At 38.6% G+C, this 25,182-nt stretch overlaps 1 protein-coding gene and 1 long non-coding RNA gene across 5 annotated transcripts in view; both read right to left on the bottom strand.

The window, feature by feature from the left end:
- Positions 1 to 13,260, bottom strand: part of LOC137636147 (uncharacterized) — a 29,032-nt gene extending 15,772 nt beyond the window's left edge. The window contains exons 1-3 of the long non-coding RNA XR_011042959.1: positions 13,230 to 13,260; positions 4,574 to 6,671; positions 3,883 to 4,081 (exon numbers count right to left, since the gene is read on the bottom strand). This is a non-coding gene — a long non-coding RNA (uncharacterized lncRNA). The remainder of the gene's footprint in view (positions 1 to 3,882; positions 4,082 to 4,573; positions 6,672 to 13,229) is intronic.
- The window catches only part of LOC137636142 (WD repeat-containing protein 55 homolog), a 161,460-nt gene that overhangs the window by 96,751 nt on the left and 39,527 nt on the right, over positions 1 to 25,182 (bottom strand). The window contains exon 7 of one of the 4 annotated variants that reach the window (XM_068368551.1): positions 24,899 to 25,119. The exons of 2 other annotated variants lie outside the window; for them this stretch is intronic. In XM_068368551.1, coding sequence (XP_068224652.1) covers positions 24,976 to 25,119 — 144 coding nt within the window. In that variant the 3' untranslated portion in view covers positions 24,899 to 24,975. Of the gene's footprint in view, positions 1 to 24,898; positions 25,120 to 25,182 lie in introns of those variants that run through there. One more of the 4 variants, XM_068368552.1, reaches the window with a different exon arrangement.

Genomic DNA, 25,182 nt, shown 5'->3' with positions numbered 1-25,182 from the left:
AATCAACATACTGTACTGAATAATCAATATAATTGATGCAAAAACTAACCTATACACAGATGTGTACAGTAAATGCGTTTGTTTCTTCATTATGATCAGAGAAACGTAAACAAAACATTGGTTGCCATTTTTTATCGTGCTTTTTGGCGTGTTTAGGAAACGCATGATATAAAATCGCCTTTAATATTTGTGCCTGTTTTAGTTTAGGGTACTGTAGTACATGCATTAAGTGTTCTGTACATTAAAGGGTAGTTTGTTAACAGTACTACGTACAACGGAAGGTTTTAAAAGTCTGAATATACATGTTAGATGTTAGATAAATAGGTAAATATGGTGTCACTACTTCGCAGATTTTCACCTATCGCGGCCGGGTCTGGAACCTATCTACCGCGATAAACGAGGGTTCACTGTAATAGCAATCATGAATCCGGATGCAAAAATCTAATCAATTCTAAGTTAAGCCATTTCTGACATATACAATTTTCATCAAAATTCATTTGTAACTTTCTGGGTCAGGCTGGCAACAAACAGACATAGGTAAAATCCCAAATTACTTCAAACTTTGTGATTTGTTCCTACACAAATGCAAACCTTCCTTTAACCCGAGAACTGCTACAAGCCTCAAGACCTACTTTCAAAGTTAATCTCCCAAGTCCAATTCCTTTCCTTCACACACACTCAAACAAAACAACGAGCGAACGAACAAACAACATAATAGTTATCACCCAAACTAAGGCAAACAACACCTTTTTTCTCTCTCGCTTCAACACTTCTATTCGAAAATTTCCTCATCTCTCCCTCCCCATTCCCTGATGGTGGTGGTGGTGGTGGTGGGGGGTTTCTTTCACCCCTCACTCCTGGCACAGATACCTAAACATGGTCTTGGGCGGCTGTATGGGAGACTGCTATAAGCCTCTTCAGAGCGCAATTTTCTATCTCTTCTTGCAAATTCCCTTGTGAACTTAATTCGACTTTTATTATTTTTCTTATGATAAATCAATATTTCTGGTAGAAATTTTAATGTTTATAACTTTATTTTACCACCCCTCACTCCTGGCACAGATACCTAAACATGGTCTTGAGCGGCTGTATGGGAGACTGCTATACTGTAAGCCTCTTCAGAGCGCAATTTTAATGTTTATAACTTTATTTTACCTATATAATTATGTATAATATAAAACCTTTCCATATACGGACTTTAACTTTTTTGCAAGGGAAAAAGGCGAATTGTAATTATTTTCAGTTAAAACTGGTTTTATATTAACATATTAGAAACATAAACGATGAAAAAAAAAACATATAACAACATACATACACATACACACTAACGATATCACATCGTTATATATTGTGTAGGAAGGGAAATAAAACCTGTTTTAAATTACGACAACAATACCGAATGTTTTTGTTTTGAATATCCGCGAGTGTTTGTTTACAAAGTATAATTTTATTATAAGTAACTGAAGGGTTGTTTACAAGGAATATGAGTTACTATTATAATGTAATGTAATGTGCCTTATGTCCAAATGACTGCTTTCGTCACTGGCATACCCAAAATAAATGAGAGAGAGAGAGAGAGAGAGAGAGAGAGAGAGAGAGAGAGAGAGAGAGAGAGAGAGAGAGAAAGAAATGTTTTATATAGCCTGTATTCATTATTTATATCCACAATAGGAATTTTCTATATCTTTTGTATATACCGTATATACTGTATATTTTAATATGCCGTGATGCTTTTGATATACTCATTACTATATACAAATGCTTAAAAATGTCATATAAAAAACCTATTGTCATTAGTCTGAACACATAGGCCAGGTCATGAGTTTATTAGGTACTATGTTCATCTATACAAGATTCTAATAATAGTTATTACGTTTTCAATATGATATAATTATTGCTCTCTTTATGTACTTAACCCTTTTACCCCCAAAGGACGTACTGGTACGTTTCACAAAACTCATCCCTTTACCCCCATGGACGTACCGGTATGTCCTTGCAAAAAAAATGCTATAAAATTTTTTTTTTCATTTTTTTGAGAAAATTCAGGCATTTTCCAAGAGAACGAGACTAACCTGACCTCTCTATGACAAAAACTAAGGCTGTTAGAGCAATTTAAAAAAAAATATACTGCAAAATGTGCTGGGGAAAAAATAACCCCTTGGGGGTTAAGGGTTGGAAATTTCCAAAAAGCCTGGGGGTAAAAGGGTTAAATATTATGATATTTTAGGTTATAACTACTATATATATTTGTAAAGGACTATGATATTGCATTACTTTTAATCAATTTGTTCCTTCAAATATTCTAAGTTGGTTTATCAAAATTGTAAGTAAAAATATACATTCTCTCTAAATATGATATATTATTTAAAACAAATTTAAAATAATTGCAATGGTAACAATAGTCACTTTATGAATAGGGAGCCTTTGCAGGGTGACGGCCAGATCCCGTAGAAAACGGGAATATTCTGAACTGTGGCCGTCGTTCTAAAAACGATTTTGGCGGGAGAAACTAACTTAAAAAACCCACCTAACCTATACTAAAAGCCGTATCCTTACCCAGGGGGGCTCCCCCCCACCCCCGGACCCCCCCTTACACAACAGTTTCCTTACCTACGAGTACGACGGGAGAAGCTAACTTAAAAAACCCACCTAACCTATGCTAAAAGCCGTGTCCTTACCCAGGGGTGCTGCGCCCCTCCGGACCCCCCCTTACACAACATATTTAAGATCCGTAGACCATTTCCAAACATTTTTATTCTATACACGATAACATTCGGAGCGATAATAAGCAAATTAGGACGCTTGGCCGTAGCGCTACAAACTACCCATGAATAGATAAAGGAAAAAAATGAAGCAAATAAAGTGTTTGTAATAGTAAATGTGACTACATCAACTAAAATTATCATTATTTCAGGAATAGATACAATTCTATATCATAGGATTTGAAAATATAAAGTAATTTTTTTATCACTACTCTGCCTTAGATGACCGCGGAGGTAGCAGCAGTAGGGGATTCAGCATTATGAAGCTTCATCTGTGGTGGATAATGTGGGAGGGTGGGCTGTGACACCCTAGCAGTACCAGCTGAACTCGGTTGAGTCCCTTGTTAGGCTGGGAGGAACGTAGAGAGTAGAGGTCCCCTTTTGTTTTTGTTTCTTTGTTGATGTCGGCTACCCCCCAAAATTGGGGGAAGTGCCTTTGGTATATGTATGTATGTATGTACTACTCTTTTCAATATATAGTAAAGGCTGTTTGTTAAAACCTTCATCACATAGTACAGAATGTAGTAAATAAAAATCGCTAACCTCTACCGGGCGCAAACAGTCCCCTGATATCGTGGGTGATACCCAACATACTATCCAACCGCCCCACCCATGAAAGACAACCCAGACTCACCCATTGGCCATCACGCAAGATTCCACGTCGCGCTTTAAAATTAACTTTGATGGTTTATAACAAAATAACAAATAAGATGTAGGATAAAATATTTGGATGATACATGCACGAAGTTATTACAAAAACATTGGTGTAGTTATGGGTTGGATTCTGAAACATTGTATTTTTGTCAAGATAGCCGCACCACGGGACTGTAGTAAAATGACATTGCCGCATTTCTCGGGTTAAGTCAAAGCAAATGTTATGCTACCTTGGGGGTGGCCTACTCGCCACCCGCCAACTACTACGGTACTACCTCGTTAAAAGTTTAACCGGCCATTTCCAGCCTTGCCGAAGTCGAACGTTTGTATTGTGTGTAGGAATAAAAAAGGGTTTATGAAGCACAAAATATTCAAAGCTTTTTGAAAACTAACTAAAGATTAGAAAACAGAAAAGGGAACACAGTGTTTGCTTACGGCTTGTTCAAGTCATATCCACACTACTTACAACGGCATATTCATCTGAATATGATTTTTGTTGTCCATTGGAAGATAATTCTCCATGAGAAGACTTCCCATGAACTGGAGCTTCTTTTCCAAGATGAAATCCCTAGCTTCTGTCGTTCGATATAGAGTCCTCACTTTCTTGCAGATACTCACTGCTGGCCGGGGCAGTCATACATCAAATGAGGCATCATTCACAAGGTCTGCAAAAAGAAAAAAACAATAATCAACTTACTCTCAAACCAGAATACTTCCTAATTCTGATCTTCCTCAATATGAAGAAAATCCTATCTTCAATATAAATGCATCTATAAGGTAGCAAGCCTTGTCTTTTACTTAATTCTCAGCCTAATTGCAGACTTACATATTCGTTAAGCTATTCCACAATGAATAATAAAGTGTCTTCAAAATATGAACGTCTCGTCTAAAATCATGCACGTCCTACTTTCCAATTCCCATGAAACTTAAAGACTCATTTTCAGAGTACTGTTTTGTCTCTAACAGGCAAAACATCATAGGTAAATTCAGGCACAAAACCATAATAAAAAGTTTTTAGATTTAAACAGTGTTTTCAATAGACGCAACACAATCCACAAATAAACACAAACACGTATACTTGACTGCATTGAATTCCCCCTCAGTATAATGATTAAGATTTCCCTAAATACAATGCAGAAATAAAAAATTAAATATACCTATGCTGTGTAGGGACTTCTCTTTGAAGTGAGATTACAGTCATGTCTTCAGCTTCCAAATCCTGCCTTCGCGGGGTTTGTAGATAGAAAAGACCCGGTCTTTTTTCTTCCAACTAAAGAATGATGGAGTGTAAAACCTCTTCTTTTTCTTTCTCCAAAGGAAGACTTAAATAACTTCACGAAGGGATTTATCCGAATTGTGCGTCACAGATGCCAAAGAGACGTACATATCTCTCGAGTCGAGTGACTGCTCGAATGGTGTGAAGCTTCTTCTATGCTCCACTCGTTTTCTTCTGCTCACATGATCTTGGCTGCCAATCAATAAGAAGTCTTCAGTAAAGTGCTGCCCACATTCTGTCAGTGCATCATTGCTGACGAGTTCTTTGAAGCCTAAGAAAACGTTTTATGACATCCAAGACCCTGTTAGTTGATGGTCCAGATGATATATGTCCAACCCTTAATTCAAAATTTCATAGGATAGATGGTAAGTTAACCACGGTACTGTTACCATAGAGGAGTCCAAAGATCTTTTACGTAGTTGGCCTGAAGAGTAGCCAAAACCATGAAAATTCCAAGTTGGAACAACTAAATCTGAAAAGGCACAAAAAGTTCATCCAGTGATATAAGATACACGAAAAGGGATTGCCAAAACTTGTGATAAGTCGTATTCACAACTTGACTAAACGACTAGAGTGGACAACTGCTCGATTAAGGATGACAATTTGATCCAGCCATTATATCAGGTGAACCAATTCCTCTTCTGTATCGATGACCATTCCCAGGTACTTGACTCTCATCACAGGTGCTGCGATTCAGGGCTGCTTGACAAAAAGGGACACTAGGCTAGAATGTTGTTTAAGCTCTTCCAACTGTTTCATCTCTTATCAGCCAGTCATGTTGTATTTTAAGGGCCTCAATAAACTTGGACACCCACGCTGCCACTGGCACAAAGTTATTTCGGAAGGGAACGGTAATAAATACGTCTGATTAATAGCGCCACCAGCTCTGAAGCTCAGTTTTAATTCATGTTGAATAGTGATGAGACTGACTGTATCTTGAATCAAACAACGACCCCATCTCTTGAATCCAACACATCTGAAAAAAGTTTAGACAATTAATAATCTTTCATATCATTGTATTCCAAACTTTTAATGTTATTATCTAAGAACTAAGATATGAGTATAGAATTTTTAAGACAATTTAAACAATTTTTATTCACGCATTTGACTTTATGAATGAATTTAATGACACTAGTAATACAGAGGGGCACCTGGGAGATCACTGTATACTTATGTTGTGCAAATCTCTGGCAAAATTTATAACAATATACTTGAAGACAATTAACATTACTGGGGGACATTTCCACATCAGAATGCTTTCCACAGCATACTAGATATAGAAACACTGTTTACAGGTGGGGTCAGAGAAGGGGAAGTCACACAAGTTGAATTAACCGTTTCAATTTTAATTCAGGAAGTGGCATGTTTTTGTTCAGCTGAACTACTTTCCTCTTGGTAAGGGTAGAAGAGACTCTTCAGCTATGGTAAGCAGCTCTTCTAGGAGAAGGACACTCCAAAATCAAACCATTGTTCCCTAGTCTTGGGTAGTACCACAGCCTCTGTACCATGGTCTTCCACTGTCTTGGGTTAGAGTTCTCTTGCTTGAGGGTACACTCGGGCATACTATTCTATCTCATTTCTCTTCCTCTTGTTTTTTTAAAAGTTTTCAGAGTTTATATAGGAAATATATATCTAAATTCTATTGTTATTAAAATACTGTATTTCATTTTTCCTTGTTTCCTTTCCTCACTGAGCTATTTTCCCTGTTGCGGCCCCTGGGCTTATAGCATCTTGCTTTTCCAACCAGGGTTGTAGCCTAGCAAATAATAATAATAACTCATATTACAGACAACCAAAACCTGAAGGCTATTTGAAACTGAATTCCATATAATACTATATAAATTGAATCAGGATACAATATAGTACTTATCTTGGCATGAGAGAAAACCATTCTCGTCTTGGGGCTTAGGATCAAAGACCGCTGCTCATCAACCCCGACTTCCTGTTCGCGGAAATGGATATTCTTTGCTTGTAGAAATCTGGAATTAAAAAAAGAATAATTAACATATGCTCTGAATGCTCAAGTAAAGCAAGCTTTGAATTTTCCTTTCAAAATTAATTAATATTAGCTATTGATTACATTTGCAAGTTTAGACTTTTACCTAACCCTCTGTTAGTCTCATCTAAGCTATGCAAACTAGTTTTGAACAGATGAATAAAAAAAACTAAAGAATTGAAAACAAGACCAAAAATTCAGGGGATATAATTTACAAACTCAGTATTAGTAACCCAAATATGAAAGAAAATGAATAACTACGCAATACTGTATTCCAACTGATACAAAAAAAGAAATGTAAAATTTTTTTCTAAAAGTATTATGTATTTTTCCTAACCTGAGACCTGAGACCTTTAATAGAAACATAGCATCAGCTAGCACGACGTATCTCCTAGATGATAGCACGAGTGCTAATATAGGACCTGAGATGTCGCCTGTTCTAACCCTTGTTGCTCAAACAAGCGTGTTAAGATCTCCTGCCGCAGGACGTAAGGGCCCAATTGACGGACGCCGACACACTTCCGATGAACGAACTCCTGTCGAAGGCTCAGAAACTCCACGAGGCCTCCAAAGCATCCCACCTCGGGGCATCATCAGTATCGTCTTCGTTCTCCTCCTTCAGCTGCTCTTCCATAGACTCTTCAGCAAAGCCTCCTGACGACGAGGACGAGATCAACGCTCTGGCAAGGAGGAAACCACCACAACCCACACGTCGGAGCCCTAGGCCTAATCCAGCGTGGTGTTTCTACCATCAGCAGTTCGGCAGCGACGGCAATAAATGTGGGGCACCAAGCAATTCCCCTAGAAGATGACGCCAGAAGAAACCACCTAACACCATCGCAGCTGCAGGAAACCAAAGCAAGAATGGTTTCTACATCCTCGACACCGTCTCCAACCATAGACTCATAGTCGACACTGGCGCTATGCAGTCAACATTCCCGCCGTCACAAGCCAACCTAGACCGTGGTCCCAGCAAAGACGCCCCCTCGCTCATCGCCGCCAACGGGTCTCCCATGCGGTGTTATGGGACTAGGGTCCTCAGGATATCTATCATGGGCCGTTCGTATTCCTGGCCCTTCGCCATCGCTGACGTCAGTCTGATTTCCTCGCTCCCCACGGACTACTCGTCGACGTTGCTGGGAAACACCTCATCGACACAGGAACCTACCGGTCCCGCGCCCTAAGAGCCGGCCCTGCCACAATGTCCGTATCTGCTGTTAAGACGCAGCCCTATGCCGACCTTCTGCAAGAATTTTCTGACGTTTTCAAGCCCAAGCTCTGCCAATCGCCGGGATCCCCCTCCAAGCACGGGATCTACCACCACATCACGACGACGGGACCTCCTACACACGCCAAATTCCGCCGCCTCCCGCCCCAGAAGCTGAGAGACGCCAAACGCGCCTTTGAGGACATGGAACGCATGGGTATCTGTAAGAAAGCATCGAGCCCCTGGGCATCTCCCCTACATATGGTAAAGAAGCCTGACGGGACCTGGAGACCTTGCGGCGACTACAGGCGCCTCAACCTCATCACAACACCCGACCACTACCCTCTGCCCAACATGCAAGACCTGACGAATGCGTTGCATGGCGCGAAATACTTCACCAAGATGGACCTTCTCAAGTCTTACTTCCAGGTCCCCGTATTTCCAGAGGACATTCCGAAAACTGCCATTGTGACACCGTTTGGATCCTACACCGCATACTCAACCTTCGGTCTACGCAATGCGGGGGCGACCTTCCACACCCCTCGGGACGCACCACTGCTCGCCTCCTGTCTGAAAAGTTCATCTGGCCAGGGATCAAAAAGGACGCCCGGGAATGGGGGAAGACATGCATCAATTGCCAGACGAGCAAGATCGGCCATCACACCGAATCGGGGATAGGTGATTTTCCCCAACCGAAAAGACGTTTCGGTCACATCCACATCGACGTCGTGGGACCTTTGCCGCCTTCGGGATCTGCTCGCTACCTGCTGACAATCATCGATCGCTCCACGAGGTGGTTGGAAGCATTACCGATGACCGAAGCTACAACCAAAGCATGCGGCAAAGCCCTTTTGTCGAGCTGGGTGAGCAGATTTGGCATTCCTGACGACATCACGACGGACAGAGGCCCCGCTTTCCTGTCAGGGATATGGCTCTCTCTGGCAAACCTGATGGGAACGACACTCCTCAGCACCACAGCATACAACCCCGCAGCAAACGGCATAGTCGAACAAACTCATCACGCCCTCAAGGCGTCCCTGATGGCGAGCTGCACCGACGGAGAATGGAAATCATGACTTCCTTGGGTACTTCTCGGCCTTCGCACCACCCCTCGCGCAGATGGCCAGCCATCGCTCGCTGAAAAGGTTTACGGAGAGGCACTCGCAGTTCCCGGCGAATACTTCCCCACATCAACCGACGACACGCCGCTGGATCATCTTAGGGACATCGCCAGGAAGTTCAGGCCATGTCTTAAAACTTACCAGGACAGAACTAAGCATTTCAAGCCGAGGAACCTGGACGACTGTGGCTATGTTTTCGTCCGTGTCGACGCCCATCGACAGCCGCTAAAGAGACCCTATCGAGGCCCCTACCGAGTAATCAAGAAAATGGCGAAAGTCTTCCTTCTCGACATGCATGGCCAAGAGGACTGGGTCTCAATAGACCGAGTGAAACCGGCGTTTCTCGAAGGAAGCGACACTGCCTCCTTTGGACCTGGCAGATCTAGAGTGCCACCTCAAAACAAGGCACCCAATGAGAAGAAAAGCAACAAACGACGACGAGAGGTAGCGATCCATACGCCGACCACCGACGCGCCCTTCGTTCAAGAACAAGAGGAACCCTCCGGCGCCCGAAACGATACGAAGACTAACCTCATCAGCCTCCTACGCCGCCTGATGTCTTGGGGGGGGGAGTACTTGTAAGGACATCGCTCCCTCCGTTGTCCAGCATTCCCATCGAATTCTCCATTTCATTTAAATTCTCCTTTCGCCCCACTGTGGCTAACTGTATATATTTGTTCCGCTCCCTCAGAGCTACAATTTCATGTATTTATCATTTCACTACATATTTCTATTGACTTCTATTTCAAGTATTTTTACGTGTGAAAAAACACACATTTTGTGGCGGTTGGTTCAAGCCAGATTGGCGCCAGGGCGCATGCTACATTGCCGTCCGCACCTTGTATTATATTCTCGCACCTGTTTGAATAAACCGTCAGTTATTGTTGGTGATAGCTCGTCTCACTGTCCTTACAGGGTCTATTTTGCACCAAGAAATACTCTATTGTTTATTATTGATGCCCCTTTGCCTATATATCTCCTTCATGCACTTTACACTCAAAAGAAACAGACTTAAGAAGTTCTTTCATTTTGTAAATAATTTACTTACCATGATGCGTAAAAGTAATTTTCATTACCACGGCTACTGTGTAACAATATACGAGTCAAAACAAACTTACAGAAGTTTATTGACAGCCCGCCCGTCAGGTCACCCATCGTAAATGTTCAAAATGTTTGTTCTTTTCATTGATACCTCAGATCAAATATACTATTATGACCAAGCTGACACAAGTAGTGCTCAAAAACAGTATACTGTCCGTACAAACAAAGTAAGTTTATAAGAAGCAATACTGTACAGTATTTACTAAAACCTATTCTTAACTTTGATAGTGATGAAAGGATAAGATTTATGCCTTATAAAAAGCATTACTGTATGAGAAAACAGTAGCAATAGAGCACATTTTGCTATGAAGAAAAAGGCTAGGGTTGTTAAGAATTTCTTTCAATTCTTCAATTTGAAATATGTACTGCAGCCATCTAATAAAACTTTACACTGGGTATCATAAAACCATGCAATATTATTGATGAGGTTTCAATTTCATACCATAGGCTTGTAGTTGAATGATACTGCCACAGCACATTAAACCTGTAAAAATCTTCAGGTGCGAATGCCAGTAGCCAGACACTTACCTTACCTGGCTAATATTCACAATACTGCAAAAGGTCTGGCTACTATTCCCCACATCTACCTTTAGATATAACCTTCATCCTCGATCTAACACATCTTCAATTCTATACTTTTATAAGTTACTAAAACAATCTTTACATGTGCACAACTGAAATCTCATGGTAAACTTCTAACCCAACCTAGGGGAGCAACACCACTTGCCTAACCTGACTAGGATGGGTGCCCCATTCTTACACATTGTACATTAAACTCTGCACAGTGAAGTTAGACCAATGTTCTTAGTTCTATGATAATCTTTGATAGCGTCTCCTTTCATATATAGATTGGCTGGTGACAATTACAGCATAGTTTATTGCTACGTAAACAGATAAAAGGTGGTAACAACTCCCTAAGTAACTCTTTCTTACCTACGCTACACATAATAAGCATAAACGGTCAGTTATATTGACAAAATTTAAAATAGGTAACAAAATATTCAAACATAGCCCACCAGGTACATTAGTAACCGTGACTAATACGCTTATGTGCGATGTGAAATTCGGGATATAGGACCTGGCATTGGGGCCAAGGGAAGTTATTTGGTGGTAACATCTCACATCAGTTTACCCAAGCACCTTTTTTAGATAGTATGTGGTGTATGTATGATGGCCACAAGCCACTTAACTCCCTTATTTTCAACCCTATCACAAACTCGTATCGAATAAAAACTGTTCAGAATATTTGAAATACCGCAAGTAAGTACTTACCAGACAGATAGAACTTAAAACGACCCAATCAGACCCCACTTGACGGGAAATTGCCAAAGGGTTTTTTCCTACAGGTAGTAGGTTGGCCACCCGTTAAGATACTACCGCTAGAGAGTTATGGGGTCCTTTGACTGGCCAGACAGTACTACATTAGATCCTTCTCTCTGGTTACGGTTCATTTTCCCTTTTGTCTACACACACACCGAATACAGTAGTCTGGCCTATTCTTTAGACATTCTCCTCTGTCCTCATACACCTGACAACACTGAGATTACCAAACAATTTTTCTTCTCTCAAGGAGTTAACTACTGCACTGTAATTGGTCAGTGGCTACTTTCCTCTTGGTAAGAGTAGAAGGGACTCTTTAGCTACGGTAAGCAGCTCTTCTAGGAGAAGGACACTCCGAAATCAAACCAATGTTCTCTAGTCTTGGGTAGTGACATAACCTCTGTACCATGGTCTTCCACTGCCTTGGCTTAGAGTTCTCTTGCTTGAGGGTACACTCGAGCACACTATTCTCTCGTTTCTCCTCCTCCTTGTTTTGTTAATGTTTTTATAGTTTATATAGGAAATATTTATTCCAAGATTGTTACAGTTCTTAAAACAATTAATTTTTTCCTTGTTCCCTTTCCTCACTGGGCTGTTTTCCCTGTTGGAGCCCCTGGGCTTATAGCATCCTGCTTTTCCAACTAAGGTTGCAGCTTAGCAAATAATATAATAATAATAATAATAATAATAATAATTCAGTATTTCAAAAATTTGAACAGGGTACTGAGAGCATCAAGCATGAGTCGGAGATGTCCATTCTTAGCCCTTAAGACGCAAGGATGGCAACGCATCACTCCAAGAGCGACGAAGTTCGGCCTGATACTTGTGAATGATTTTCTAAACCAATCAATCTAAAACTATCGAGTGTTACGGACTTTACCCAGCAAAAGGAATTTGCATAAGACAAGGCTTGTAGGTTAGGTTAGGTTGGGAAGTTTAAATCAGGTGGTGTTCTTGTGTAGAGTTTTTACACAACAAGGAGCTGTTTTTATAGCATAGCGGTCATGCCTTAAGCGGAGTTTACACAGTCGAACGATTTGTCGAACCCCATTGTTGCACCTGCCTGATAAAACGGTTCGAAGAGGTGGTCAAAGCCATAAATGCATAAGGTTTGTGGACAATAAAACCCTGCCCACAAAAATCAGGGGAGAACAGGCTTTCTTTGAACACCCAAATACGCCATTCACACGTTCGAACATCACTCCAAACAAATGTCGATGAACCAATCGACCCGCCTTTATAACGACAAGAAAACGTGAAGGAAATTCTCCCATTTTCTATGCACGAGGGAGGAAATGGCCGCTGATATACAAAGGCTCCTAAATCTTTACCCATGGACTGTTTAAGGTACTTCAAGGTATCAGGAGTTGGAATACATTAAACTAGAGGAGTTTAGGGTAATAGAGGTGTTAGGTTAAGTAGGCAACCCTCCTTCGTAATAAATTCCTTTAAGAGGTCCATGGTTAAGCCTACTAGCAGCTATTGATGATGCACATTCAATATCACTTATTGCATAGGATCTATGGGCTATCTCAGTTAAGGAATGACGTAAAATGTCTATAATAAATGTCTAAATGTCTAAAAATCTTACGTAATGAGGTAAATGTTATCTCCAAAAGGCTTCCACACGCCCAGTCTAGCCTCAGAAATGAAGCAATTATTAGGTCTAATGGCTTCATTGGTTATAACATCCCTTACAATTCCTATTTACAATATATCCTACGTTATTATACATGTAATTTTACTAATAAAAACGATATGTTAACCATAAAATAAGCTAAATAACGCTTACCGAGTTACCGTCACTTTTTTCACTTTTCATATTCAAAACTTGAGTCACGTGACTTTGTTTACATTATTAAAGAAGCTTTGCACTTGCGCGGTTCTTCTTCTTCTTGAGTGGCCGCAAACTTATTTTGCGGAGTGAGCAGTTATTCTTTACTTTTGATATATTTCTTCCTTAGATAAGATATTTCACATTATTTTCTTATTTTCCTCTTCATATGGCTGTTAAAATTCTTTTATCTTTCTTTAGAAATGACCAAGTTAAGGTTTATGAAGAAGTCATAGTAATAAAGACAAAGTTACTTATGTGAGCTTAACACTTTTAGGAAGAAGTCATAGTAATAAAGACAAAATTGCTTATAATAAAACTAAAAGAAAATTTATAGAAATAGGAAAGAAAATTATATGCTTTGTGGGTTGTGCAGTAAAGCATATGACACGACAGAGCATTTATTTATATATAAAGAACTAAGAAAATTTAGATGCAATAGCACAGAATTCAGAAAATTTTGAAGCAGTAGCATAGAATTGAAGAATTTAGCATTAAAAAAAACAGATATATCGCCCAATATCTTATTATCATTATCACTTGCGAAAGCTACAACCCTATTTGAAAAGGCAGAATGCTATAAGCCCGAGGACTCCAATAGGGAAAATATCCCAGTGAGGAGAGGATATAAGGAAACTACACGAAAAGTAATTGAAAATTAAAATGAAATAGTTTAAGAACAGTAACAGCATGAGAATGAATATTTCATATATACACCAGAAAAAACTAAAACTTGAAAAAAAAAACTAGAGGAAGAGAAATAAGATAGAATAGTGTGTCTGAGTGTACCCTCAAGCAAGAGAACTCTACCCCCAAGAGAGTGAAAGACCGTGGTACAGAGGCTAAGGTACTGTCCAAGACAAAGAACAATGGTTTGATTTTCTGGAATGTCCTTCTCCTATGTCCTTCTCCTAGAAGAGCTGCTATGAGAGTACACAAGTTGTACTCTCTTTGTAGGGGGTAACTAACGACAGTGAACTTTCTGCAGAGTAAAGCTCTTTGCACCCACACATCTAATACTCTGGTCAAAGTCATGGTTCCTGATTAATAATTGCTCACTTTGCAAAATAAGTTTGACAGGAGCAAAGCCTCTAAACTTATATTCAGTAATCCAATTGAGATATTTTCCCGTAAAGTAAGCAAATCTTAGTAAAGATCTTTAGTTTTAAGCTTATCCTAATGTACCTTGAAATCAGTTGGGATATATTTTGTTAGTTTTAGCCATAATTATGGTACTTTAAATTCTTCTTTCAGATTCATGGCCCAGCTTATTTAGGTTTATATTGTATCCTGTTCCTTTAACTTTATTCATTTTGGGATGCAAATACTTTAACTTTATTCATTTTGGGATGCAAATAAATGTTCTGCAATTATCTATTTTGTCTTTGCATAGGTCACAAACATCATCTATGTATTTTTCCCATGATTTATTTTAATTTGAGCATTTTAACTTTGTTTTCCCAATTCTTTATTATCAGGATTGCCTTATCCATATCGATTTCTCTAATATATGGATGAGGGCCATTCCTTTGTATTTCAATTCCCATTTACTCTAAGAACAAGGAATTTCCAAACACCTGCTATAGATGATGCCCGGTATATGAGACAGGCCCTTGAAATTAGAAGTAAAAGTATGTAAGCTGTGCAGCTTGTGTAGGAGTTAACTAATGATAACTAATGGAGAGAGCAACGAGGAACATGAAATCTAAGCTAGGCGTCTAACATCGAAGTTTATCTCAATTTTATAACTTTTTTTGTGTAAAATATCAAAACAGAAATTGTGTTACTTAATAAAGTATCACATATGAATACAAATGTGTTATACTTTAAAGGATACGACACATTAACTGATATGAAATCGAAATCCAAAATTACAATAGTTTATGATTAAATGATAAAGAAAACGGAGAATATGGAGGGAGAGAAAACGTTTCATTGGGGGACTAAATTATATTTGCTACATATTGGAGTTTCTCCATTACATTATATGGGTCTCCTGACTACTTTTAGACGTCAATGATTGCGAAAATATTATGATTTTTTGGTATTTTATCGTTAAAAAATCATTTGAACAACACTGCAAATACTCAAACCAAAGCAGTCACAGTAGACTTTACCTTACCTAACCTAGGTGACAGGTCGGTATTATTGTAGTGTATTACACGGCAATGTAACCTTTGAAAAGCACGATGCTATAAGCCAAAGGGCTCCAAAAAGGAAAAATAGCCCAGTGAGGAAAGGAAACAAGGAAATTAATACATTACAAGAGAAGAATACAATCAAAATAAACTATCTTGAGAACAGTAACAGCATTAAATTAGATCTTTCATACATAAAAACTTAAAAACAAAAACAAAAGGAAGATAAATATGATAGAAAGGCATGCTCTAGTGTACCCTAGAGTAAGAGAACTCTAATCCCAGACGGTGGAAGGTCATGGTACAGAGGCTATGGCAATATCCAAAGACAAGAGAACACTGGTTTGATTTTGGAAATTTGTTGTGTCCTTCTCTTAGAAGAACTACTTACCACAGCTAAAGAATATCTTCTGGCCTCCATCTGGAACTATCTCTATAGTCCATTTCTTTTAGCGATGCAGATTTGCAACGACTCGCAGCGGTGCCCTTTTAGCTCGGACAAGTGTCCTGATCGCTGATTGGTTGGACGAGATAATTCTAACCAATCAGCGACCAGGAAACTTTTCCGAGCTAAAAGGACACCGCTGCAAGTCAGTGCAAATCTGCATCGCTAAAAGAAATGGACTATAGTTCTATGTATAAATTTCCAGCTATTACATTCCCATTTACAACCTCCATTAAGCTGTGCAGGAACTTTCTTCTTTGCAGGATTCTTGCTCTTTTCCTATCTCTCCATTAAGGCACAAAAGTTTCATCTTTTCTCTTTTAATATGTCCTAGAAATTCCATTTGCCTCTGTATAACTTTTATAATTGACCTTTTCTTGAGTCACTCTCCTCAATACCTACTCATCTGCCCCTTTCTCAGTTCATCTGACCTTCGACAATCTTGTGTAAATCACAACTCAGCTGTATTTATTTAATTTTTCAAGTTCTTGTTTAAAGTTCACACCTCCCAACTATAAGTGTGGACCATACATAGCTTATCAGTGCTCTAACTCTTGTCTGAATGCCTCTCCTGTTGTTTGTCAATAAGGTCTTCATACTGTTAAGAGCAACTTTTGCTATTAAGTATTCTTTTTATTATTATTATTACATCTTACATCGTGTTATTATTTACTGTACCCAAATATACAAAGATATATTTGGTTTATTGTTCCTGGGTCCATGATGATGATACAATTTAGAGGTTCCAGGTTTTTTAATTCTACTACCACCAGTCTTTTATGTTTTTTTTTTATTCCCAAGTTCTCACTGTCCCGTTTTACAGTAGACCAAATTATTAAAAAAAAAAAAAAAAATTATTAGAAAGTTTGGCACTGAGGAGGAACTATTGGAAATAAAGAGATGGGGATGGTGAGAAGGATTGCCTAAATATCACTACTAGAAATGAGGGCACAGTGTAAAATCCGGACGTCTGACGTCGGATGCCGTCCGGGAGAATAGAAAATCGCTTGTATCACCGGGAGAGACGCGAAAATACACCGCTTTTTTGTGACTGGTAATGTTCACTGATACTTTCAGTTATTTTCTGAATAAATGTTCGAAAAATATTGGTTTATTTTCATGTTATTAAGAATAATCTCAATCGGACGTCAACATTACACTATTCAACTGCCCGCTATTTTACCCTGTTAGGATAAAAGCCGGACGTCGCCAATCAGCAGTCACAGATAAGAATTCAGGAGAACACTTATTCAGGAAATAACAGAAAGTATCAGTGAAAACTACCAGTGTCAAAACAGTGGTATGTTATGGCGACTTTACCGGTGATACAAGTGATTTTTTATTCTCCCGGACGGCATCCGACATCCGACGTCTGGATTTTACACTGTGCAAGAAATGATATAAGAAGAATGTGAGGTATAACTTCAGTAGTTCAAACGTGCAGAAAATGTTATGTTGAACAGGTTGACAATTCTTTTTATAGTTTATAAATGAAAGATCTTTTAATGTTGTTACTGTTCTTAAAACATATCTTAATTGTTCATTAATTCTCATATAGTTATTTATTTCCTTTCCTCACTGGGCTATTTTTCCCTGTTGGAACCCTTTGGGAAGCACACTGCTTTACCAACTAGTGTTGTAGCTTAGCTAGTAATAATAATCATTATTTCCTCCTACAGTTATTGATGCAAAGAGACTCAAGAATAAAAATGATGATGATAATGTAATGTAGAATGGAATGGAAGCCTGTCTGAGTTATGGAAATGATCAAAAGTACTAAGAACAAGCCAGTGTTAGGGAGTAGGAGTGTGGGGCATCAGCAGATCAGATGGATGAATGTGGTGAGGTGGGACTGGGGAGAAGATGAAAGGAACAAAAGTAGTTAGATGGAAAAAGTCGACACAAGCGGCCCCACAAGGGTAGCCGTGACAGTAACTTACTGTATATACATAAATTTTTTGACCAATTAATCTTTAGATTTATTAAAAATATCAAATCTCCAATATGTAACAATTCTGAAAAAGAATTTAAGCATTATCTGGGAGGTACCATAGATTTATCTATGAAATTTGGGCTACATACATAGCTTGTCCCAGGGGTCTGGGAGGCCCTTCAGTGCCCAAGTTAAATTGAAATAAAACTCAGCAGTTAACTATGAAGGAAAAGTTAAGAAGTTGAATATCAAAGCAAATATAAGAGAGGAACCCAGAGGTCAAAACATGGATCCATTTAGAAGACAAAGGGATGCTGCATTCACTCGCTTGCGATTGCCTGGAACTTGTCTCTATGGCTGCGGCTGTTAGACTATAAGTTATAGTCCACAAGAGTAGTTTGGTTCTTGTCTGATGTGTGGTCATAGCTTTGCAGGAGGTACTCAGCCCAAGAGTACATTATTATTTGGCAGTCTATTTAGGAAGTCCTTGGCAAGCTAATGCCAGTTAAAAAAAAAAAGCGTACTTGACCACAGGTACTATTCGTCTTTTCTTAAATAGCATGTTTATATATTACATGCCCTAAGCAGCAACCCCTATACACTGTAGGAGGTATACTAACTGCAATAGTCCCTTACAGCACCTTCCATAATGATGCATTTTCCCTTGATGGCAGTAGACTCTGATGAAGATATTGCATCACTAAATTCTTATAACAAGAAACTTACCTTAAATGTTTCCTTCCTATTATGACCAAGAACCAAAATAACATAAGTAAAAAATTCTTTAAACCTTACAATAAACCAAGAATATGGACAACCCATGCTTTTCCCTTGGACTGATTCGTAGTAGGCAATATTACCGAGCAATTTTAGAAGAATTACAGGTAAAGTTCTTTTTTTAGATTGTTGTACCTTACGTAATACACTGGCTCTTGCATTCTTCTTCTTCTTTGTCTACATCTTTTCCCTCTTCAATGTGGGGTCGATGTTTCTGGTCAGCTTTCTCCATCTACCTCTGTCCCACACCTCATCACCGGTTAATCCCTTTGATCGAAGGTCATCCTTGATTCAGTCCACCCACCTTCGCTTTGGTCTCCCTCTCCTTCTCGTTCCCTTGCATTAGCAGCCCATAAATCTGGTTCAAAGGGAAGGGACAAACTTGGCAGCAAGGTTTCATATTTATCTCCAAATACCTCTCATTTGGAGACTTCAATTTTGGTTACATAAAAGACGAACCAAGCTTATATATCTTAAAAAAAGTACAAATACTTTTGCTCTTTTGCAAGGAAACATTTGTATATCATATCTAAAAACCATAATTTCTATATCTTGGTAGAATTCTTAGTAATATTTCTGAGAACACATGTTTTTCTGCACTACGGAGTTACAGGAGCGGCGTTTCTTTAGTTTTGGGTACAGATGACAAGACTTTCCAAGTTGGATTGAACTGGATGGTTGAAGAAAAAAAATTACTGCAGGTCATGAATGGGTATCGATGACGGAATGGAGCTGTCGGAAATATTCATTCCATGCAAATGGAATGTAATTCAGAGTAGCGTTATAAGTCGTATTTCAAGTCTTGTAATTCTTGACAGTAGAACCTTTATTTTGCATTCTTTTCTGGTCAACAGTTGCCATTGTACTTCCATTAATGACATATAATATTTTACTTTTTGAATTCAATATCAATACATCACCATCCAACAGAGGATTGCAAGCATTGATATTGCTTAGTATAGCAGTAGAAAATGAGTAAGAAAAGCACTACAGTAATTAAATTTTGAATACTGCTTTCACCAACACAATAAGTGGAAGGAAAGGGGAGCAAATGGTGAATAGTCTAACTTTACAGCAATAATAACAGTTCCTTAAGAGGAATTCAGGTTCAAGACAAAGCTGCTAAGTTTTATCTATAAAGTTAGCAATACTTGTCTATATCTACATCAACAGTCACAGTCTGCTAAGAAAAATTCAGGTCCAAGAGATAAAGTTGCAAAGACTTACCTACAATAATAGCAGTCATGTACCTCTGTACCGGGTCACTGGCAGGAGTGAAAATACAATAATCCAGCCCAGTATTAGATGAATTATTGCATACCATGGTCTGCTGCAAGCGCAGGAGGATCATTAAATTTTGTTATCGATTAAAAAGGGACAACTTAATAAGTAGGCACATCCATCCATCCATATACCAAGGCACTTCCCCCAATTTTGGGGGGTAGCCGACACCAACAATGAAACAAAACAAAAAGGGGACCTCTACTCTCTATGTTCCTTCACCCTAATCAGGGACTCAACCGAGTTCAGCTGGTACTGCTAGGGTGCCACAGCCCACCCTCCCACATTTCCACCACAGATGAAGCTTCATAATGCCGACTCCCCTACTGCTGCTACCTCCGCGGTCATATAAGGCACCGGAGGAAGCAGCAGGGCCTACTGGAACTGCGTCACAATCGCTCGCCATTCATTCCTATTTCTAGCACGCTCTCTTGCCTCTCTCACATCTATCCTCCTATCACCCAGAGCTTTCTTCACACCATCCATCCACCCAAACCTTGGCCTTCCTCTTGTACCTCTCCCATCAACTCTTGATCACAAAGATTACCTTGAGCTGTTCAGCTTTAGCTGAGAAATATCTGACATGAATGCAAAACATTAATTAGATTTCTTACCAGATATACTTTTCCCAAGAGAAGAAATAATTTATCATTACCATCATCATTAGCTTAGCTACAACCCTAGTTGGAACAGCAGGATGATATAAGCCCAAGGGTACCAACAATGTAAAATAGCCAAGTGAGGAAAGAAAATAAGGAAATAAATAAACTATACGAGAAATAATTAATAGAGAATTTAAATCCTCTTAAGATCAGTAAGATTTGTTATATATTAACTATGAAGAGAGATAAAATCATTCACTGCAAGTGTGAACTTATGAAGTTCCACCGATTCAAATGCCTGAATAGGAAGATCATTCTGCAATCTGGTCACAGCTGGAATAAAACTTCTAGATTATTGTATATTGTTGAATCTTATGATGGAGGCACGACTGTTAGAATTAACTGCGTACCCACCCACTACTACATACAGGAAGGTACAGTCTGGGTAGATTTGAGTGCAAAGGATGATCACTATTATGGAAAATCTTCTAGGAGTTATTGGGTCCTTTGACTGGCCAAACAGTACTACATTGGATACCTCTCTCTCTCTCTCGTTACAGCTCATTTGGTCTTTGCCTACACATACACCGAATAGTCTGGCCTATTCTTTCTATATTCTCCTCCGACATCATACACCTGACAACACTAAGATTACCAAACAATTCTTCTTCGCTTCAGGAGTTAACTTCTGTATTGTAATTGTTCAGTTGTAGAAGACTCTTTAGCTATGGTAAGCAGCTCTTCTAGAAAGACACTCCAAAATCAAACCATAGTTCTCTGGTCTTGGACAGTGCCATGGCTTTTGTACCATGGTCTTTCACTGTCTTGGGGTAGTGTTCTCTTGCTTGAGGGTACGCTAGGGCACACTATTCTATCTTATTTCTCTTCCTCTTGTTTTTTAAAGTTTTTAGTTTATATACGAACTGTTTATTCTAATGCTGTTACTGATCTTAAAATATTTCATCTAATTGTTGATTACTTTAATTAGAGCTCTTTTATTTCCTTTCCTCACTGGGCTATTTTCCCTGTTGGAGCCCTTGGGCTTATAACACTGCTTTTCCAGCTAGGGTTGTAGCTTAACAAGTAATAATAATATGATTCCTTTGAACGGGAAGGAATCTCCTTGTGATGTGGAAAACTATGATAAGGGATATTCTACCCTTGCATTATGAGCAGCATTTTGAGTCAAATTTGATTAAAACAAATTGTTCAGGTTTTTACACCTGAAGTTTCCGTCATGGGCTTAAGTGGCCCACAAGATGAAGAGATTTTCCAAATTGAGTTACTATAATTTCTTATAATTGAAGAAAATGTAACTAAGCTGTTAAGATGAACCCAAATAATGTACTTTTGGTAAACCAGTATGACTAGTAATATAAGTTAACCCTCTTACCCCCAAAGGACGTACTGGTACGTTTCACAAAAGCCATCCCTTTACCCCCATGGACGTACCGGTACGTCCTCGCAAAAAAATGCTATAAAATTTTTTGTTTTCATATTTTTGATAATTTTTTGAGAAAATTCAGACATTTTCCAAGAGAATGAGACCAACCCGGCCTCTCTATGACAAAAATTAAGGCTGTTAGAGCAATTTTAAAAAAATATACTGCAAAATGTGCTGGGAAAAAAATAACCCCCTGGGGGTTAAGGGTTGGAAATTTCCAAATAGCCTGGGGGTATAAGGGTTAAAAGCTTCAGTCTTACCAAAAAGTACATAACCAATATTTTATGTCCCTTGAGACCGGAACTAAGTGCATAATTGGTCCTCAAGAAGGTTAGAGTTTGAGACCTCTAGTCGAGCACTATCGATTATTATTATCAATATTACTAAGCATTATGAAGCTTCGTCTGTGGTGGATAATGTGGGAGGTTGGGCTGTGGCACCCTAGCAGTACCAGCTGAACTCGGCTGAGTCCCTGGTTAGGCTGGAGGAACGTAGAGAGTAGAGGTCCCCTTTTTGTTTTGTTTCTTTGTTGATGTCGACTACCCCCCAAAATTGGGGGAAGTGCCTTTGGTATATGTATGTATGTACTAAGCTAAAACCTTTGTTGGAAAAGCAGGATGCTATAAGCATAAGGGCTCTAAGAGGAAAAAAATAGCCCAGTGAGGAGAGGAAATACATACACTACAGAAGTAGTAATGAACAATTTGGAACTTTCCAACCCTTAACCCCCCCCCCCCCCCCCGGCCTTTTTTTTTAAGCACATTTTGCAAAATATATATATTTTTAAATTGCTGTAACAGCCTTAATTTTCATCATAAAGAGGTCAGGTTGGTCTCATTCTTTTGGAAAATGCCTGAAGTTTCTCAAAGTTATCAAAAATATGCAAAATAAAAATGTAAATAGCAGTTTTTCGCAAAGACGTACCAGTACGTCCATGGGGGTAAAGAGATGAGTTTTGTGAAACGTACCAGTATGTCCATTGGGGGTAAAAGGGGTTAAAATAAAATACTTCAAGAAAAGTTACCACATTAAAACAGATCTTTCTTATATAAACTAAAAAGAGATATGTCAACCTGTTCAATATGACATTCGCTGCAAGTTTGAACTTTTAAAAGTTCCATCAGTTCAACTTCCTGATTAGGAAGATCCTTCCACAACTTGCAGCTTACAGTTCAAACCCCCTACTTACAAATTATTGAAGTTGAGCAATGCTCATTTTTACAGTGACAATAAAACTTACCAATAGGACATTGACCAAGCAGATCATGGTCTGTTAAACAGACAAGCACAAGTAATGTAAACTTCTAAGTACTCAATTTGGAAGAAATTTTAAGCTTAACTTTATGCCGATACATAAGATTTCATTATACCGAACACAAAGACTGAAATACTGTATACAGTATACATGTAAAATGCAGACAAAATATTTCCATTTACTCCACCCGCAATTTTATAAACCTTACAACCAAGTGATTTGCTTTGGCTGAAATCAACAGGAGAGTCCATAACAAACCTAATATTGCTTGGAGAATGTACGGAGGGATCTTGATTATGATGGATCCACAATAATTTGAAAAAAAAAAAAAAAAAAGGGAATCACATCCTCTGCAAAGAACACATTTTAAGAGTTAACTTTCCCAAAGATAAACTCAAGAATAAAGAAAAATTTTAATGCAACCTCAAGAAAGACCTTTAGAACTCAGATACTTATTGTATATTTTATCATTTTTCTCAAGTGATTATTAATTACAGTATATTGATTTATAATTTTGTAAAAAAACTAAGTTCACATCTGTATTTTGGTAATGGAATAATTACGAAAAGAATGTAAATCAATAAAAAGTAGTATTTTTATGATAAGAAAAAAAGTTACAACAGATGCTCCAACTTTGATTGGTAGGTTTCATAAATAGATGGCTGGTCCTACTTTATGAAATCCGCTGAAATTTCTCCATAAACGATCAGCAACTGAACATCAAATGCTATGGAAAATATATTGCAGTTGAGACGTAATGATCGCCCAAGTAGTTTACTGATGACGGTTCTCGTCCTAAGTGATGTTCGGTATAAGAATAAAATGGCAAACCAATGTTCCAAATTGGATGTTCAGTAGATGTTACCTGTCGTACATCCTTCAACTTTCCACAAAGGATAGTGTTCAGTAGATGTTACCTGTTGTGCATCCTTCAACTTTCCACAAAGGATAGTGTTCAGTAGATGTTACCTGTCGTACATCCTTCACCTCTCCATAAAGGATAGTGTTCAGTAGAAGCTGTTACCTGTTGTACCTCCTTCAACTCACCCTGAAGGATAGTGTTCAGTAGATCTCACCTGCCGTACATCCTTCAACTCTCAATAAAGGATAGTGTTCAATAAAGACATTCTATATTTTCTGATGAAATTTAAGATAGATGCCCTCACATATGTCTAACTGTGCTGAACCTGTTAGATATCCGTTGATTACACCGAAAAAATATATAGAAATCCAGCATGTCCAGTGTTTTGAATAGACTACATAATTAAGGTATGTGCAATTGGAGATGCTATCACTGCTTAACCCTTTTACCCCCAGGCAATTTGGAAATTTCCAACCCTTAACCCGCAAGGGGTTATTTTTTTCCCAGCACATTTTGCAGTATATTTTCTTTAAATTGTTCTAACAGCCTTAATTTTTGTCATAGAGAGGTCATGTTGGTCTCTTTCTCTTGGAAAATGCCTGAATTTTCTCAAAAAATTATCAAAAATATGAAAACAAAAATTTAAATAGTAGTTTTTTGCAAGGACGTACCGGTACGTCCATGGGGGTAAAGGGATGGCTTTTGTGAAACGTACCAGTACGTCCTTTGGGGGTAAAAGGGTTAACTACTGAGTGTACATTGACTTTGGAGTTTCCTAGTCCTCTAGAGATTAAGAAATTGAACACAAATAATAAAACTAATGGCTTTCAGAAAAAACTATTTGGTTTTAGAGGACTTTGAAAGTACACTATACAAACTCTAAATTCTTTATTCTTTTAACAGAAGATATATTTTGTAAATTACCTGTACCTGTATGTCGTTAGTTAAATATAAAGGACCGGAAATATTAATCTGTAGTGTGGCTTGGCCCCGCAACTGGGCCCCCTTCATCATCGGATTCCATCTTTTCGGGGACATCCGAAAAGAAATCGCAGCGGTTCCGTCGTTTTGAGGATTCAAGGTTGAATCCCTTGTCGTGCTTCTTGTGGCCCTGAAAAAACCAATGGCATGAAATGCTTACAAATTCACCTCGACACGTAACTGTTAACCCTTT

The sequence above is a fragment of the Palaemon carinicauda genome, unplaced genomic scaffold, assembly GCF_036898095.1.
Source record: "Palaemon carinicauda isolate YSFRI2023 unplaced genomic scaffold, ASM3689809v2 scaffold24, whole genome shotgun sequence".
Lineage (NCBI taxonomy): Eukaryota > Metazoa > Arthropoda > Malacostraca > Decapoda > Palaemonidae > Palaemon > Palaemon carinicauda.
Note: the sequence above shows the minus strand (reverse complement) of the source record. Positions and strands in the feature narration are given on the sequence as shown.